This window comes from Mus musculus, chromosome 1 (assembly GCF_000001635.26).
Source record: "Mus musculus strain C57BL/6J chromosome 1, GRCm38.p6 C57BL/6J".
NCBI lineage: Eukaryota > Metazoa > Chordata > Mammalia > Rodentia > Muridae > Mus > Mus musculus.
In genome coordinates, this window is record NC_000067.6 from 119573439 (window position 1) to 119588740 (window position 15302).

At 42.0% G+C, this 15302-nt stretch overlaps 1 protein-coding gene across 4 annotated transcripts in view; it reads right to left on the minus strand.

The window, feature by feature from the left end:
- Positions 1-15302, minus strand: part of Epb41l5 (erythrocyte membrane protein band 4.1 like 5) — a 104065-nt gene that overhangs the window by 28407 nt on the left and 60356 nt on the right. For all 4 annotated transcript variants that reach the window (XM_006529399.4, XM_006529398.2, XM_006529397.2 and 1 more), the window contains exon 17: positions 5476-5639. In XM_006529399.4, the coding sequence (XP_006529462.1) occupies positions 5476-5639 (164 nt within the window). The remainder of the gene's footprint in view (positions 1-5475; positions 5640-15302) is intronic.

Consider the following 15302-nt stretch of genomic DNA (forward strand, 5'->3'; position numbering starts at 1 on the left):
ATATGTGACACACACACACACACACACACACACACACACACACACACAATGTTTAAAGAACCATTTCTTACTATCCATTTTCTTCTTGGTAAGAGAAATGTTAGACTGCTCAATTCAACACTACAGCACCTACATACACCCAAGAGAGACAGGCCCATTATTGTTTTAACGTAAGAATCAGATGATGGCTAAATTTCTTCTCCCTCTTTCACTCGTTCTTTTTCTTTTTCTTTTTTTTTCCCCCGAGACAGGGTTTTTGTGTGTAGCCCTGGCTGTCCTGGAACTCACTTTGTAGACCAGGCTGGCCTCGAACTCAGAAATCCACCTGCCTCTGCCTCCTGAGTGCTGGGATCAAAGGTGTGCGCCACCACCACCTGGCTTTTCCCTCTTTCTTGAGAAGTCTTCTTGGAGAGTCTGTTAATGGCTATTTAAATAGCCATTAAAGTACCTAAAAACTGGTCCTTTCAAGACCATCCTTAGGGATCCAAACTGGGGTGTTTGGGGGGTGGGAGAGATGGAATCAAATGGAGAATGCTCTTGTGAGTGCATCAAGAAACTGTAGTGGATTTTGATTTGGATATTTAAAAAATATCCTGTATTCTGGTTCCTCCTAATCCCTGGCATAGGACTTGTAATGCTAACAGCTTTTGCCTTTAATTCTTCCTCACACTTATTTCCAGGCAACAGTCAAGGGTTCCCTTTCCCCCCTATGCCTGGCAGTAATTTAAATAAAGCATCCTGTCCACTCTTGTCATTTTTCAGCCAGGCCTACTGGCCTGGTACCTTGTCTGCCCACACTGGACACTGCCCTAGGCCTATCATGGCGGTTAGTTAGGTTCAGAGTATATGGGTGAGAGAATGAGAACATGAGGCACAAACTGCCTGCAGCTTAGGCAGGGGCAAAATGCCCTGCCCCTTGAGGGAACCAGTTCCTTGACTCTAAGTCAGAAATGTTCTTGCTAGAGATGTCAGAAGTGCTTGGGGGCTCTGACCTCTAATCTGGTGTTTAAATAATTGAGGGTTACCTCCTCAGAGAGGATAATGTTAGAAAAGGTAAAAGCTCATTAAAAGAAAACTTCTGGTAAAGAGAATAGAATCTTGGCCTAACATTCAAGTTGGTCCAGGTTAATTTCGTGGCCAAGAATCATTGCTAGGAAGCCGAAGCACCTTAAGCCATGATAGCAAATTCCTTGTGTTAGTGCCCTTGTCCCAGGGTTCATCAGACCACTCTCAACCAACATTTCCCAATCAACTTTAACAATAACTGACAGTTACCACAGACAGTAGAAGGTCAGTCCATGCTGGCTGAGTAAGGGGAAAAAAAAGTATTCTCAGGGAAGGGGGCTTGTCAGAATCAGTCTTTTCTTATAAAGATGGGTAACCACCCAGAACCAGTATTTTACAAACCTCCTCCACTTTCCAAAACTCTTGCATGCATGCCTGTTTGCCAGATTCCTGGATGCCCACCATTCCTGAGACTTGACTCTATTATACCCCTTCCTTTGGCGCCATCTATGAATTAGCAAATCATATCAGACTGTACGGAGTGAGCTTTTACCAATGAGGTGGCACAGTCAGCACCCAGTGACAGGATAAAAACTAAGTGACTTTCCTACTCTGGTGTGCTTGCTTGCCTGCCTGGTCTGGGTGGTAGAGCGCTCTTTACAAAAGCTGTGTTGCTGAGCTACTGTTGCCTTGTTCATGTGTCTCTGTGTGATGTCAGTATTTTTTCCCATATTACTTACATGAATCTTCATTTTCATACTATAACCATCATATAGTACACAGTACAGAGGACAGAAAGTTTGAGAATATAAATGGGAAATAAGAATACATGCTTGTATTTCCAATACCTTGAAGGTGGGGGCTAGGGAATCACTACAAGATCAAAGTCAGCCTAAACTACATAGAATGTTCTAGAGAGACCTTGTGTTAAAACAAAGCAAGACCAAATAGACTTTTTGTTCTCTAAAAAATGTTTGTGTTTATGTATGATATATATGTATGTATTTATATGTGTGCACATGTATGTAATACATAGGCTAGAAGTCAATGTTAGTTGTCTTCCTCTAACACTTTTTTTGAGGCAACTTGGAGCTCATCAATTTAGCTAGACTGTCTTGCCAATGAGCTCTGAGGATTCTAGTCTCTGCCCTTCCCCCTACCATGCTGGGGTCATTGACATGTGCTGTCATGGCTGGATTTTATGTGGATACAAACTTTGGTTCTCAGGTTTTAGTGGCATAAACTTTACCAGTGGAACCATCTTCCCCACACCCAAGACTTACACTCTTAAAACAAAAGGCCCTCACTAGCCGCACTGATTGGCTTTAAGCAAATGGTATAATATGAACTAAGTTACATTAGTGAGATCTCTTTACTTTGGAAGAATTTCTTGTTCAAACACTACCATAGCATTCAAGCCCTTCTTGAATACTTTCTATAATGAGAAACACACTAATTCTTAGGCATCTATAGGGTATGGCAGAAGGAACTTAAAATTTTTTCTTATATTGATACAAAATTTGCTTTTCTACATTTATAAATTTCTCCTCTATACCAGTAAAACACTATAAATGACTTTATGCACGACTTCAAAGTATACAGAGAATTATCATATCTAAAATGTTTTAAAATTTTATTTATTGTTATTGGATATGCATGTGTGTGGGGGAGAAAGTATTTCCCTGCCATCTTATTCTATGCCATCTTATTCTATGCCATCTTGTATGTGTGGAGGTCAGAAGACAATTCTGTTGAATTTTCTCTTCCACCTTTATGTGAGTTCCTGAGATCAAACTCATGTCATCAGACTTTGTGCAACAAGCACTTCCCTGGCTGGGCCATCTTACCAGTCCCTTATTTGATCATTATAGGGATCCCAGCTTCATTATATCATGTTATCCTAACCTAATACAATCCTCTAATAATTACATACTCAATTGTTTGGTAATACAACATTATATAGTACAGAAACAATTAAACTTTTAAAATTTATATAACAAACATAAAATAGAATGTAAATAAAATTTCTACCTCTATAAAGATGGAGAAACTGGGTGTGGTAGCACATGCATTTAGTCCCAGCACTTGTGAGGCAGAGGCAGGCAGATCTCTATGAGTTTGAGGCCAGCCTGATCCACAAAGCAAGTTCAAAGACACATAGAAACCTTATTTTGAACCCCCTTACCACCCAAAAAAGATGTAGAACAGTCCTCTGTGCCAAGCAGTCACTGTATTTATTGATGAGATCAACTCTGCCAGTGTGAGTCCATTATGTTGGTCTTATGGACTGCTGACATTGCCTCATAGAAGGGGAGGTGGGTCACTGGATCCTCATCTGAGTATCCAGTCACTTCTCCTAACCATTTGGATATAATTTTACCCTCCCTGCACAAGGGCTGGGGTGAAGGTATATGGGAGAGGGACCAGAGTATACAGTACAGGCTGAGGAAGATTCCGATATGGATCTATTTACAGTAGCTCCTAGGGAGCTATCAGTCATGCTGGATGCAGATCTCACTCACATTCAGTACACAAGCCCAATAAACTCACTAGTTGCCCACTGTGAACTCTGGTGGAATCCTTTGGTTTGTCCTGGGAATCTTATGAGGTGGGATGAGATTTGGTTCATATCTCCCCTGAGGAGGAATTCTCCTAACAGGACTCTATTTCTACTCTGATCCTAGAAGTGCATTAAGGTAGTCCTGCTTCTGGCAGGATCTAGATCCTGACAGCTTGGGTTTGTTATCTTGTTTATTTCTAAGTTAAGGAAGAGCAACCATTTCTAATGGAAGGTAGAGTCAGGGCAAGGTTACCAAAATTAACTACCAAAAGGAAAGGATGGCATAAAAAAAACAGTAATATCTGACAAACAGTAATGGAAAATGCCTTTTTATTTTATTATTTTTAATTATTTGTGGGAGTTTTTGTGTGTGGGTAGGTGCATGTGTGTACAGTTTGCCTCTGGAGGCCAGTTGATGTATGGTCCTGGAGCTGGCGTTACAGGCTACCGTGAGCCACCTAATTATAGGTTCTGGGAACCAAACTCAAAGCATATATGCACTTAACCTCTAAGCCATCTCTCTCCAGCCTTGTGAAGAATGTCCAATAACTTACTGCTTTTAGAAAAACTAAATGAAACTACTCAAATGTTACCAACATAATGATTTAGGTCTTGCTAAACAGTTTAAACATTATTGTGAAGTGCTAGCAGGCCTGCTTGGCAGGGTATCTCAAGTGCTTGCTTAGGATCATCTCCACTCGCCAGTGGTACTTGAGCACGCTGTATGAAGCAGAGCACTATCTTTCTCTAACACTCTCATCTGAGTGACTAAATACCACCGTTGTGTTCTAAAGAGTTTAGGTGGCAGAGAGATGGCATCTATTTTACTTATGACAAAACCAATTGTGGCACGAACCATATAAACACATGATGCCTGAAAACGAACCCTATTACACTAACCTGCAACGGGAAAGTCCTGTTTAAGACAGTTTTAAACTTTACATTTTACTTTTTTTTTTTTCTTTCCTTTTTTTGTTTTTTCGAGACAGGGTTTCTCTGTGTAGCCCTGGCTGTCCTGGAACTCACTCTGTAGACCAGGCTGGCCTCGAACTCAGAATCCGCCTGCTGCTGTCTCCCAAGTGCTGGGATTAAAGGCATGCATCAGCCCGGCTACTTTTTTTTTTTTTTTTTTAACCATCAGACTTACCCTTTGCAATCAAACAAAGCTTGCAAATATACAAGTATTTTTAATGAGCAATTTACTTTCTACTCTTTATCCCCTGAAAAAATTAAGAAAAGCAGCATTCATTCTGTATTTACTTTTTGGCAGGTAGGCACTAATAGCAAATATCTTTTAGGAGCTAAAAGCTGCTGAAGATAAAACATCCCATCTATCTTGTGCCCCAGAAGACCTTTAGAGAAACTGTCAGAGACAGGGTTTCACTGTATACAGCTAGGCTGGCTGAGGTCATGTCACGCAGGCAGCTTTACATTCATGATGCCTGCCCTCTTGCTTCTGTTAGCTTCTTAATTTGTACTCAGAGAACAAGTACAAACCCAGAGTGAACAGTAATACATGTTCAATCCATCATGATAATATAAACCTAGTAATACTGTTATTATCTTAAACTTTCCCTAGCTCTCCTTAAATCAAAAGGCAAGAGGATTTAAATATTCTCAACTAAGCTATTAGACACAACGTTTCTGGAAGAAGTGATTTAAATATCTCGCTTCAAAAGGAGATAATCAAAAGGAGCTGAGGTTGGTGACAGCCCCTCAGGTACAGCTGCTTTATTCAAGGCCTGAGGATGTGGCTCTCAGTTTGATTCCTGGAACTCACATGCTGGAAGGAGAGACATGACCCTCCAAGTTGCTTCAGGTCTCCACATGCATAACACGGCATACCCCATCAAAAACATACATGCAACAAGAATGTTTTAAATGTCATAAATTACAGAGCAGGTGCTTACTCTCACATTCAGCTTTGAATTCCTCTAATTCATTTGACCTGGTGGCAACATTAATGGTATCTGGTGCTGGGAATGGTGCCGAAGTCTCTGACGTCCTTGTTACATCACCAATGGTTGTTTCTAGTAAGTCTGGGCTGTTGAGCAAATCAACGCTTAGGGGCAAGCTGTAAAAGTAACAGAAAGTTTACTTACACCAGTAAATGTATCATTAAAATACAAACAAAAAAGCAATACTAAAAAAATTAATTGAAGAGTTTTATTGAACTGGCTTTATTCACCTTTCAAAATTTTTGGATATACTTTTTCCAGTCAAGATGAAGTAAAAGGGAATGGGTTAGTTTCTTAACTGAAATAACACTAGACTCAAGAAACAAGAGGTGAACCTTACGACTGCCTGGAGCGCACATTCAGGCCACAGTGCAGAGGTGGGGACAGGTGGCAGGACAGGGGATGACTATATTAGGTATCAGGAAAAGATGCGTTTGGGGAGATGAAGAAAGCCAGAGATCTGTGAGCAAACACCTGGATTACTAATGAGGCACACCGTTGGTTGTATCCTTGAGTGTGTTTCCAGACCAGTTTAACAGAAGAGGGACACTGGAATGTGGCCAGTACCAGACCATGGGCTGTGGTCCCAGGATGAATCAGAAGGGAAAAGGGTTAGAGAGATGGCTTACAGGTAAAGCACTTGCATTGCAGGCATATAGGCCTGAGTTTGGAGTCCTAGAACCCACACAAGGACAGACACAATAGCAGACAGGAGCATCTCAATGGCTAGCTAGGCTAGAGTGTGTTATGATCAATAAAAGACTCTATTAGATAGGATGCAAGGTGAGGACAGACACCTGAACTTGTCCCTTCAACCATACTCACACACAAAGTGCACACCAATTACAAAAATAATAAATGTAAAGACGGGAAGATGCAGAAAGCCAGCTGAGCATGGCATTCACCTTTGTTTCTTTGTCAGCACCAAGGACCAAGCTACTCCTGCCAGCATGCTTACATTAGAGGTGGACTGCATTCCTCTGAACTGGGAGTCCAAAGAAATCCTTCTCCTCTTGTTAGCTTCTGTCAGAGATCAAAGGTAGAGAGTGCCAGAGGAGCAAACTCTCCAGCATCCTGAGGATGGCCAGAGGCATGAGAGAAGCATAATGATGCTGTCTGTTAGAAAAGCACCCTCAAGGTCTGGGAAAGAAGTACTTAAAGGGATTAGAGGAAAGTCGGATACTCATACTGGGCCACACTATGTGAGAACATAATTCACAGAGCACTGGAGCACTAACCCATAGAAGCACTATGCGTTGCAGACACATCTAACAAACCATAAAACTATCACCAGGTAAACCACATTTGAAAGTACCTCAGAAGATTTAAGGACAGCCAAACTATTTAGCAAGCAATAAAGTAAAACTCTGTCAGACTGCTCAAAGGGCACCAGCTATGCAGAGAAGCGTCAGAAAAGAAACCGTACGAGAAGAACAAACAACTTATCCCAAGGCAGGAAAAAATAGACCTACCGGCCAGACTGTGGTTCTAAAGACCACACCAAAATCAATGTCTTAAACAATGTCTGGCCAGGCTTGCTAGTGCACTCCTTTGATCCCAGCACTTGGGGGCTAGAGGCAGGCGGATTTCTGAGTTTGAGGCCAGCCTGGTCTACAGAGTGAGTTCCAGGACAGCTAGAGCTACACAGAAAAATCCTGTCTCGGAAAACAAAACAAAACCAACAAAAAAAGAATGTCTGATGACAGTTGAGTGCAAAAACTCTGGTACCAAAGTAAGAAAGCACTACAAACATCTGGGGGACAGCTTAACTGGTACTAGAGTAGTCTGATAGTATTCCCACTAGTCTAACCTGAACAGTTTTCTCAAATGATAAGTCATGGGCCAACAATAGTAAATTGAATAAAGGAGTTCAAAGGAGTTCATGAAGTCATGCGTGTAAATAGACAGAGCTTTAAAAGTTCTTGTAGAATACCAACTTACCAGGTTAGAGTGATGCTTAGCCAGTCATGATTTTGCCACCATCACAAGTGATATCCAACTTTTACCATTAGGTTACATTACTTTTATTTCTTTCTTTTTAAATTACATTTTAACTTGTTTACTGTGTGCGCGCCATGGAGCAGGTGTGGAATCTGTATGGGAGTCAGTTCCCTCCTCCCACCATTTGGATGCTGGAGGTTGGACTCAGGTTGTTGGGTTTGGCAGCATATGCCTTTACCTGAGTGATCTTGCTGGCCCTAGGTTATATTTTTGAGGGACAGAATATTAATACAATGCATGTGGTAAATTTATTATAAACACAGGTTAACTTGAGAATGTAAAACTTGATCGATATATGGACTGGACAGATGGCTTAGTATTTAAGATCACTTGTTGCTCTTGCAGAGGACTTGTGTTCAATTCCCAGCCCACATGGTGGTTCATGACCATCAGTAACTCCAGTTGTAGGGGATCTGTCTCTTCTGACTCTTCAGGCAGCAGGCATGTACATGGTGCACATTCATACAAAACTGCAAACAGACACTTACATGGTGTGGATAGTCCTGGGGCTAACTATACTTGATGTTAATTCCATTCTCCTGTGAGGGGTTGTGAACAGGAATGAGTCAGCACTCAGGTGATTTCCTGTAAACCTGCTTCCCATCTTAATTTGTAAAATAAAGGAGAGCTGATGATTGGGCAGATAAAAGGGAAGGTGGAGCAGAAGGTGTGGGGGAGAAGGAGAAAATGGATGAGGGAGAAGACACAGAGGAGGAAGAAGGAGAAAAGCGGAGCACAAGCACAAGGCCTGGAGAAACCGCAAGTTCTAAGGGGTCTCATAGATGGGGAAGATGGTAGTGTAGTGGGAGATCTGCCCAATCTGTGTGCACAGCATGTAATCATATTAACTGTGTCGTATTTTCATTGCCAGGGCATATTTGGGAGGAGATTTACCACACCACTTACACACATAAATTCTTAAAAAAAGAAAAAAAGTCAAATGTATTCAAACTAACCCTGCATGACAGTCAAGGACACAGAGAAACCCTATCTCCAAAACCAAAACCAACCAACCAACCTGCTATATATTACTTTGACCATTATAACCAAGTAATCTAATGCCAGTGATGGGACACAGTGACATCAAGGGTCCTGGTTGGCTGAATTATAGGCACATCACAGATCTTATTAATAATTTATAACCAAGATTTAATCAAGAGGAAGCAATCAGGTTAATCCATATTGTCTGTGGAACAAACAAAGTATTTAAGAACACAAGTTGCTGGGTGGTGGCGCACGCCTTTAATCCCAGCACTTGGGAGGCAGAGGCAGGTGGATTTTGAAAGAAAATAAAACTTGAGACCTGTGATTCACGTAATTTATGTCAAATAGCCCAAAGAGTTGTTTGTGAGCTTTGAAACCTGGGGCTGAGAACATAGCAGAACAGGCCAGGACATGCCCGGGCAGCCCCCTTGTTAAGACATTCCTGAGGCTGCTTGGCCATAAAGATAAAGAGAATGACATGCCAGACAGGCCCGGCGTCTCCTTAGGCCTTTCTGACCTAAGTTAAATGTTATCTGCATGTACAGTCCGCTGATGTTTAAATGGACCAATCATGTGAAGCCGCACCAATTCCTCCCCCAACCCCAGCCCCTTTTCTATAAAACCCCCTAGCTTCCAAGCCTCCTGGTTGAATCCACTGTTTCCTGCGTGAGATATGTTTCAACCAGGAGCTCCGCCATTAAACTACTTCATGTTTTTACATCAAGACGGTCTGTTTGTTCATGATTCTTGGGTGCACACCGAATCGGGAGTTGAGTGGGGGTTTCCCCACTAGGTTCTTTCAATTTCTGAGTTCGAGACCAGTCTGGTCTATAAAGTGAGTTCCAGGACAGCCAGGGCTACACAGAGAAACCCTGACTCAAAAACAAAACAAAACAAAACAAGTTTTGGGGCCTGAGAGATGGCACAGTGGTTAAGAGCACTGGCTGTTCCTCCAGGGCCAAGGTTCTACTCTCAGCACACACATGGGGACTAATGACCATCTTTAACTCCAGTTTCATGGGATTGAACGCCCTCTTATGGCATTCACTGGCATTATACACACATGGTATAGACCTACATGATGACAAAACAAACAAATGTTTAATGTTGGGGGAAAAAAAAAGTTCTGCGACTATGTCTGAGCCATTACTCCTGGCTAGGACTTCTAATGCTACTATCTATAACAGTTTATGAACATGTGTTTGTATGTACAAATATGTGTCTTCTCTTCTCTTGGTTGAGATACAGGGTGTAGATTACCAAGTGAGATAAAATTATACTGTCTACAAGGCCCAACAGATCCAGGGGCCTACAGGCTGTGTAGCCTACCCTAGTGGGCAGGTTGTAGGTTGGTAAGTCTTTTCTTCTTTTAAAAGGAATATGTATACAAACATACATGGTTTGGTTAACTTCTTTAAAGGCTGGGACCATTATCTCAAGATATTTAACTGCTTCTTCTTCCTTCATTAGAAGCATACACCGAGCTTGCCTTCTAAATGGTTGAGAGCAGTGTGTGTGCGTGTGCGTGTATGTATGTGTGTGTATGTGTGTGTGTGTAAGACAGAGGTGGTGGAGAGAGGAGGATGGCAGAGGGAGGAAACATTCCTTGTTTCTGCTGCTGTGCTGTGTACGCCATCCAGTCTTTCCACAGCCATCTTTCTAGATCAGAACTTCTATTGGATTCTATTACTCTCCACTCTAGGCCCCACCAAGGCTGGCATGAAGTGGTACACAACCTGTGTGATGCTCAGGCTGAATTAAAGATCTCTGAGCTGTCTTTTGAAAAAATAACATGTATCACCACCATTTATACAACTTTCCTCAACTATTTCATCATTCCTCAACTATACACACCTTGGGCTGGAGAGATGGCTGAGCGGTTAAGAGCATTGACTGTTCTTTCAGAAGTCCTGAGTTCAAATCCCAGAAACCACATGGTGGCTCACAACCATATGTAACAGGATCAGATGCCCTCTTCTGGAGTGTCTGAAGACAGCTACAGTGTATTTATATATAAGTAAGCTTATTTTAAAAATGTTTAAAAAAAACTACACACACCTTGCATTTTGCAAAGGTTTTGTTTTTTCTAGAAAAACAAAATTGTAAAAAAATTATTTTTTTCTTACTACAGACTTCAGTCTGCAATGACTTCAGAGCCTACCTAACTTCAAGCTCTTAATTTTCTAAAAGGCCTTGTTTTTCTAGTGGCATATATTTATATCAGGCATTTGTAAAGCTGCTTGTCCCCAGCTTGTAAATTTCTTGAAAGACAAAGAGTTTGAGTATATTTTGCATGGCATCCGTTCAGTCATCCATCCAAGGATTATATACAAAGTTTATATTCTCTAGACAAGCAAATGCTTTCCTTTAATGGAATTGACAATCTAGTGAATATAGATCAGAAATCCCTAAATATACTGTGTAAGATGATGAAGTGAGGAGAAAAAAGGGTGAAAGGGACTAGGGAAGGTCAAGGTGCACACGATTATTTCAGAATGGTCAGGAAAGATTACTGAGAAGTCCTGGTGCAAGATGCCTCCCTACTGAGTTGTTGGTCAGGAAGGGCCAGAACCTCCCCCTTCCCCTCCCCCTCCCCCTCTGCAGAACAATATCGGCTTTTGCCATTGCTCTTGGCAATGCTCTAGACCCCTTTGTTGAAGACACCACACACTCAGGTTGCAAGGCTCTGAGAAATAAAGCTGGCACTGACCTGGGACCCTCCTTTCTGCTGGCTGGCTTACAGTGCCAGAGGCACTATGTAGCTATCACTAGGGGAGAAAAGTCATCTAAGGTTTTACCCACTGGCACACCTTGCATGCTACATACTGATTCACTACACAAGGTATGCCCATTAGTTTAACAGTGTTATGTTTTGGGGGTAACAACCTATTTCTGATCAGATCTTGGGCCTGTTCCACAGAAGAATTTCATGTGTAAACCTGGTCAGAAACCCAAAGCTGATGGAATCATAGACCCTGAGAACCTACTGTTAGTTTGCTAAATGGGCATGTTCTTAGCTGCCTTCTAAATATTTGTGTTTATTTATACCCATAGATTAGTGTTGTTTCAACCTTAGAGTAGCTTATTTTTGTAGTGGGTAGTGGTGAATACAGAGATTCGTAACTGGTCAGAGTGCTAAGAGTAAGTGGTTGTTGAGTGTGTGGCTTAAATAGAACATCTAGACAGCTCCCCCATCCCCAGGCTCAGGCAATGTTGTGGAACAGGGGTCAGGGAGGATGGAGGAAACAGAGCATGGAGAAGTGTGCTGTAAAATGCTGTCTTCTGGTCACTACACAGCAGTTAAACTCAACAACTCACAGGAGCTGTGGTTACCTGCAGTCAACATTCCACCATGGATGGGAGAGTTCACAACAGCTCGTCCAGCTGTGGAGCTGTTGGTAATGAGTGGCTGCTGAGGAAGGGAGAGGCACTCACTCTTTGGGATGCAGCCTCCAGTTAATTTTCTCATTATCCAGTAAGCAACCCCAGAGACTCATACAAGCAAACCTAATTAAACACTGTAGGTTATGATTTTAAAAGAGAGGGCCATGGGAAGAGGGATTCTAGGAGTGGGATTATATAAGAAAATTTCAAAGATCAAAAATATTCAAAGAAACCAACCAAGCCTGGTGCTGCTGGAATGGACTCTATGAGCTTTAAGGTCTGAGTGGCATTTAGCAATGAAGTACAAGCAGGAGATGGTAGGAGATGAGGAGGCAAGTAACAAGATCAGGGACGGGCGGAGAATCAGAAGAGGGAGAAGCCAAGTGTACTAAGGGAAGGATTTGTTTTAGTTGGCGCTGAGAATACTAGACGGTTTGAGCAGAGGGTAGTCTATGTTATGGCTGGTGTGGCTACTGAAGAGAAAAATCAAACTAATAAGAGAACAATGGTTGGAAGATCCAACCATTGATTTTAAAAGAAAGGGCCATGGGAAGAGGGATTCTACTGGTAAGTGGATACTACTGACAATAAACTGAAGCAGGGTGGCAGTAGGAGAGATGGTAGCGAGTGGTGGATTGGGTGGATTTTGGAGAACTCATAGAATTTCTCTGTAAGAATACAAAGAGGAGCAAAGGTGACTAATAACATGCATGGAATTGGTAGGACACTCTGCCCACCACTGTTTTTGATTCAAAAGCTCCAGCCCAGGGTTGGCAACAGGAAAGTGAGAACTATGATTTATTAAGGCAGGAAAATCTGTAGCGATGGGAAAAATAATGACATCAAGAGACCAACTGTTTAATTTATTATCTCTTAAATCCAGGATGTCATAGTATCATCCCAGCATCTCCCCTTCAAATCCATGGCTTCAATCTAATCACATGCAAAAGCCCAAACTCAAGGACATTCTGTGATGAACCTGGCAAGTCCTCTCTCAAGTACCATTAAAAACACAAAACATCACCAACTCAAGGGGACTAAATACAACATGGAACCTTCGATTATACCCTGGAACATTTGGGCAGACTAGCAAAACCTAAATCCTGTTCAGCTTAGACAGTGGCAATGTTCATTTTAGGGTTTTTCTGCGTGTGTGCACACTGCTTGTGTAGAGGCTAGTGGGTGATCTAAATAAGCTGTGAGGAGCACCAGGATCTTTTCATCTTCACTTTTCCAGCAGTGGGCCGACAACTGCGACCGATTATACTACATTTTTAGAAACATGGCTTCTTGAAACTGACCCCATGCTTTCATGCTAGCAAGGCAAACACTACTGTGATGGTTTGTGTATGCTTAGAACAGGGAGTGGCACTATTAGGAGGTGTGGCCTTGATGGAGTAGGTGTGTCACTGTGGGTGTGGGCTTTAATACCCTAGTCCTAGCAGTATTCTGCTAATAGCTTTCAGATGAAGATGCAGAACTCTCAGCTCCTCCTGCACCATTCGGCCTGGATGCTGCCATGTTCTGGATCCTTGATAATGGACTGAACCTCTGAACATATAAGCCAGCCCCAATTAAATATTGTCCTTACAGGAGTTGCCTTGGTCATGGTGTCTCTTCATAGCAGCAAAACCCTAACTAAGACAAGTGCCAATGAATCTCCCCAACCCTAATTTTAGTTTTTACAATTTTTAGTGTCAAGAGGGACATTAGCATCAAGTAAAACAAAAATGAGGGCTGTGAGAGCTGTCAGCATCATTCTTGCAACTGCTCAGTAAGCCTAACATTGCTCCAACTTTGTTTTCAATGTCAGGCTTACAATAGATAATTAAGTAAAAACATGTCACATACGCAGTAGGATATATACATATAGAAATCAAGCCCACGCTCATGGTATAAACGAAAAACTGCAAGCATGTACATTATCTTTTCATTTGTTGTGTGTGGTATATGGACATGTGTGAGAGGCCAGAGGACACCACCAGACACTGTTCAGTTTAGCTTCTAAGACAGGGTCTCTCACTTAGCTTAGCTTCTTCCTTAGCGTCTCTGCCTCCATTTCTCCAGCACTGAAGTTTTAGGCACATACCATTGTGACCTGATTTTATGTGGATGTTGTGATCAAAACTCAGTTTTCTCCTGTGTAGACAGCAAGCACTTTACTCACTGAATCATCCATCTCCTTCACCCCAGAGATGGCCTTTAATATCATTACACTAGATGAAATTACCCAGAGTGAGTTGATACAAAAAAGGTACTAAAGGACCCATTTTATAGGGTCAGACAGAGGATGGGAACTAGCAAGGGGAACTAAAATGTTACAGAGGTTAGGAGACAAGAGTGGTGTCCCTAAATGAAGAAAGCTTTTTGTGGGGAAGAAAGTCAACTGCTGTCAGTGCTAATAAATCCACTGTGAGCTGACTATGGAGATCACCTGTGAACCAACCAAACCGATTTGGCAGAAGTGGTATTACTATTACTATTACTAGAACATGTGGCACCACTATATGGATTTCCTAGAGACAGGGTTCTTTCTACTCCTTACTAAATGAACACAGAACATGGTGATCAAGACAGCATAGCATCATCTACTGGAAAGCCACTCTCTTAGGGTTTTACTGCTGTGAACAGACACCATGATCAAGGTAGATCTTATAAAGGACAAAATTTAACTGGAATGGCTTATAGGTTCAGAGGTTCAGTACAGTATCAAGGCGGGAACATGGTAGAAACCAGGCAGGCATGGTACAGGAGGAGTTGCGAGTTCTACATGTTCATCTGAGCTGCTAGCAGAATACTGGCTTCCAGGCATTTGGATAAGGGTTTTAAAGCCCACACCCACAGTGACACACCTACTCCAACAGGGCCACACTTTCTAATAGTGCCACTCCCTGGCCAAGCATATACAAACCATAACAGCCACTGTCAAAAACATGTGAACTTCCTCTTCCACGGATATTAGTGAACAAAGATATGAGGCAGTAGACCATGGGTTTTCAATCTTCCCAATGCTGCAACCCCTTAATATCTAGTTCATGTTGTGATGACCCCCAAAATGAAATTACTTTTGCTGTAAATTCATACGTATAATTCTGCTAGTTATGACTCATAATGTATCTGATATGACCCCTGAGAACCACTGATCTAGAGGCACAGCTGGATTTGACGAGAATTGAACAGAGGACAAGAAAATTTAGGGCATGCAAAAAAAGTGAGTGTGAATAAAAGGGAGGACCAAAGAGGTGTTCTGGTGGCTGTTTAAATATGGACAGATATGGCTCAAAAGGCAAAGCACTTGCCTTGCAAACCTGATGACTTGAGTTTGATCCCTGGAAGCCATATAAGTTTATAAGGAGAGAAACAACTCCCAAAAGTTGCCCTGACCTCCATCTGTGTGTCATGGAATGGAT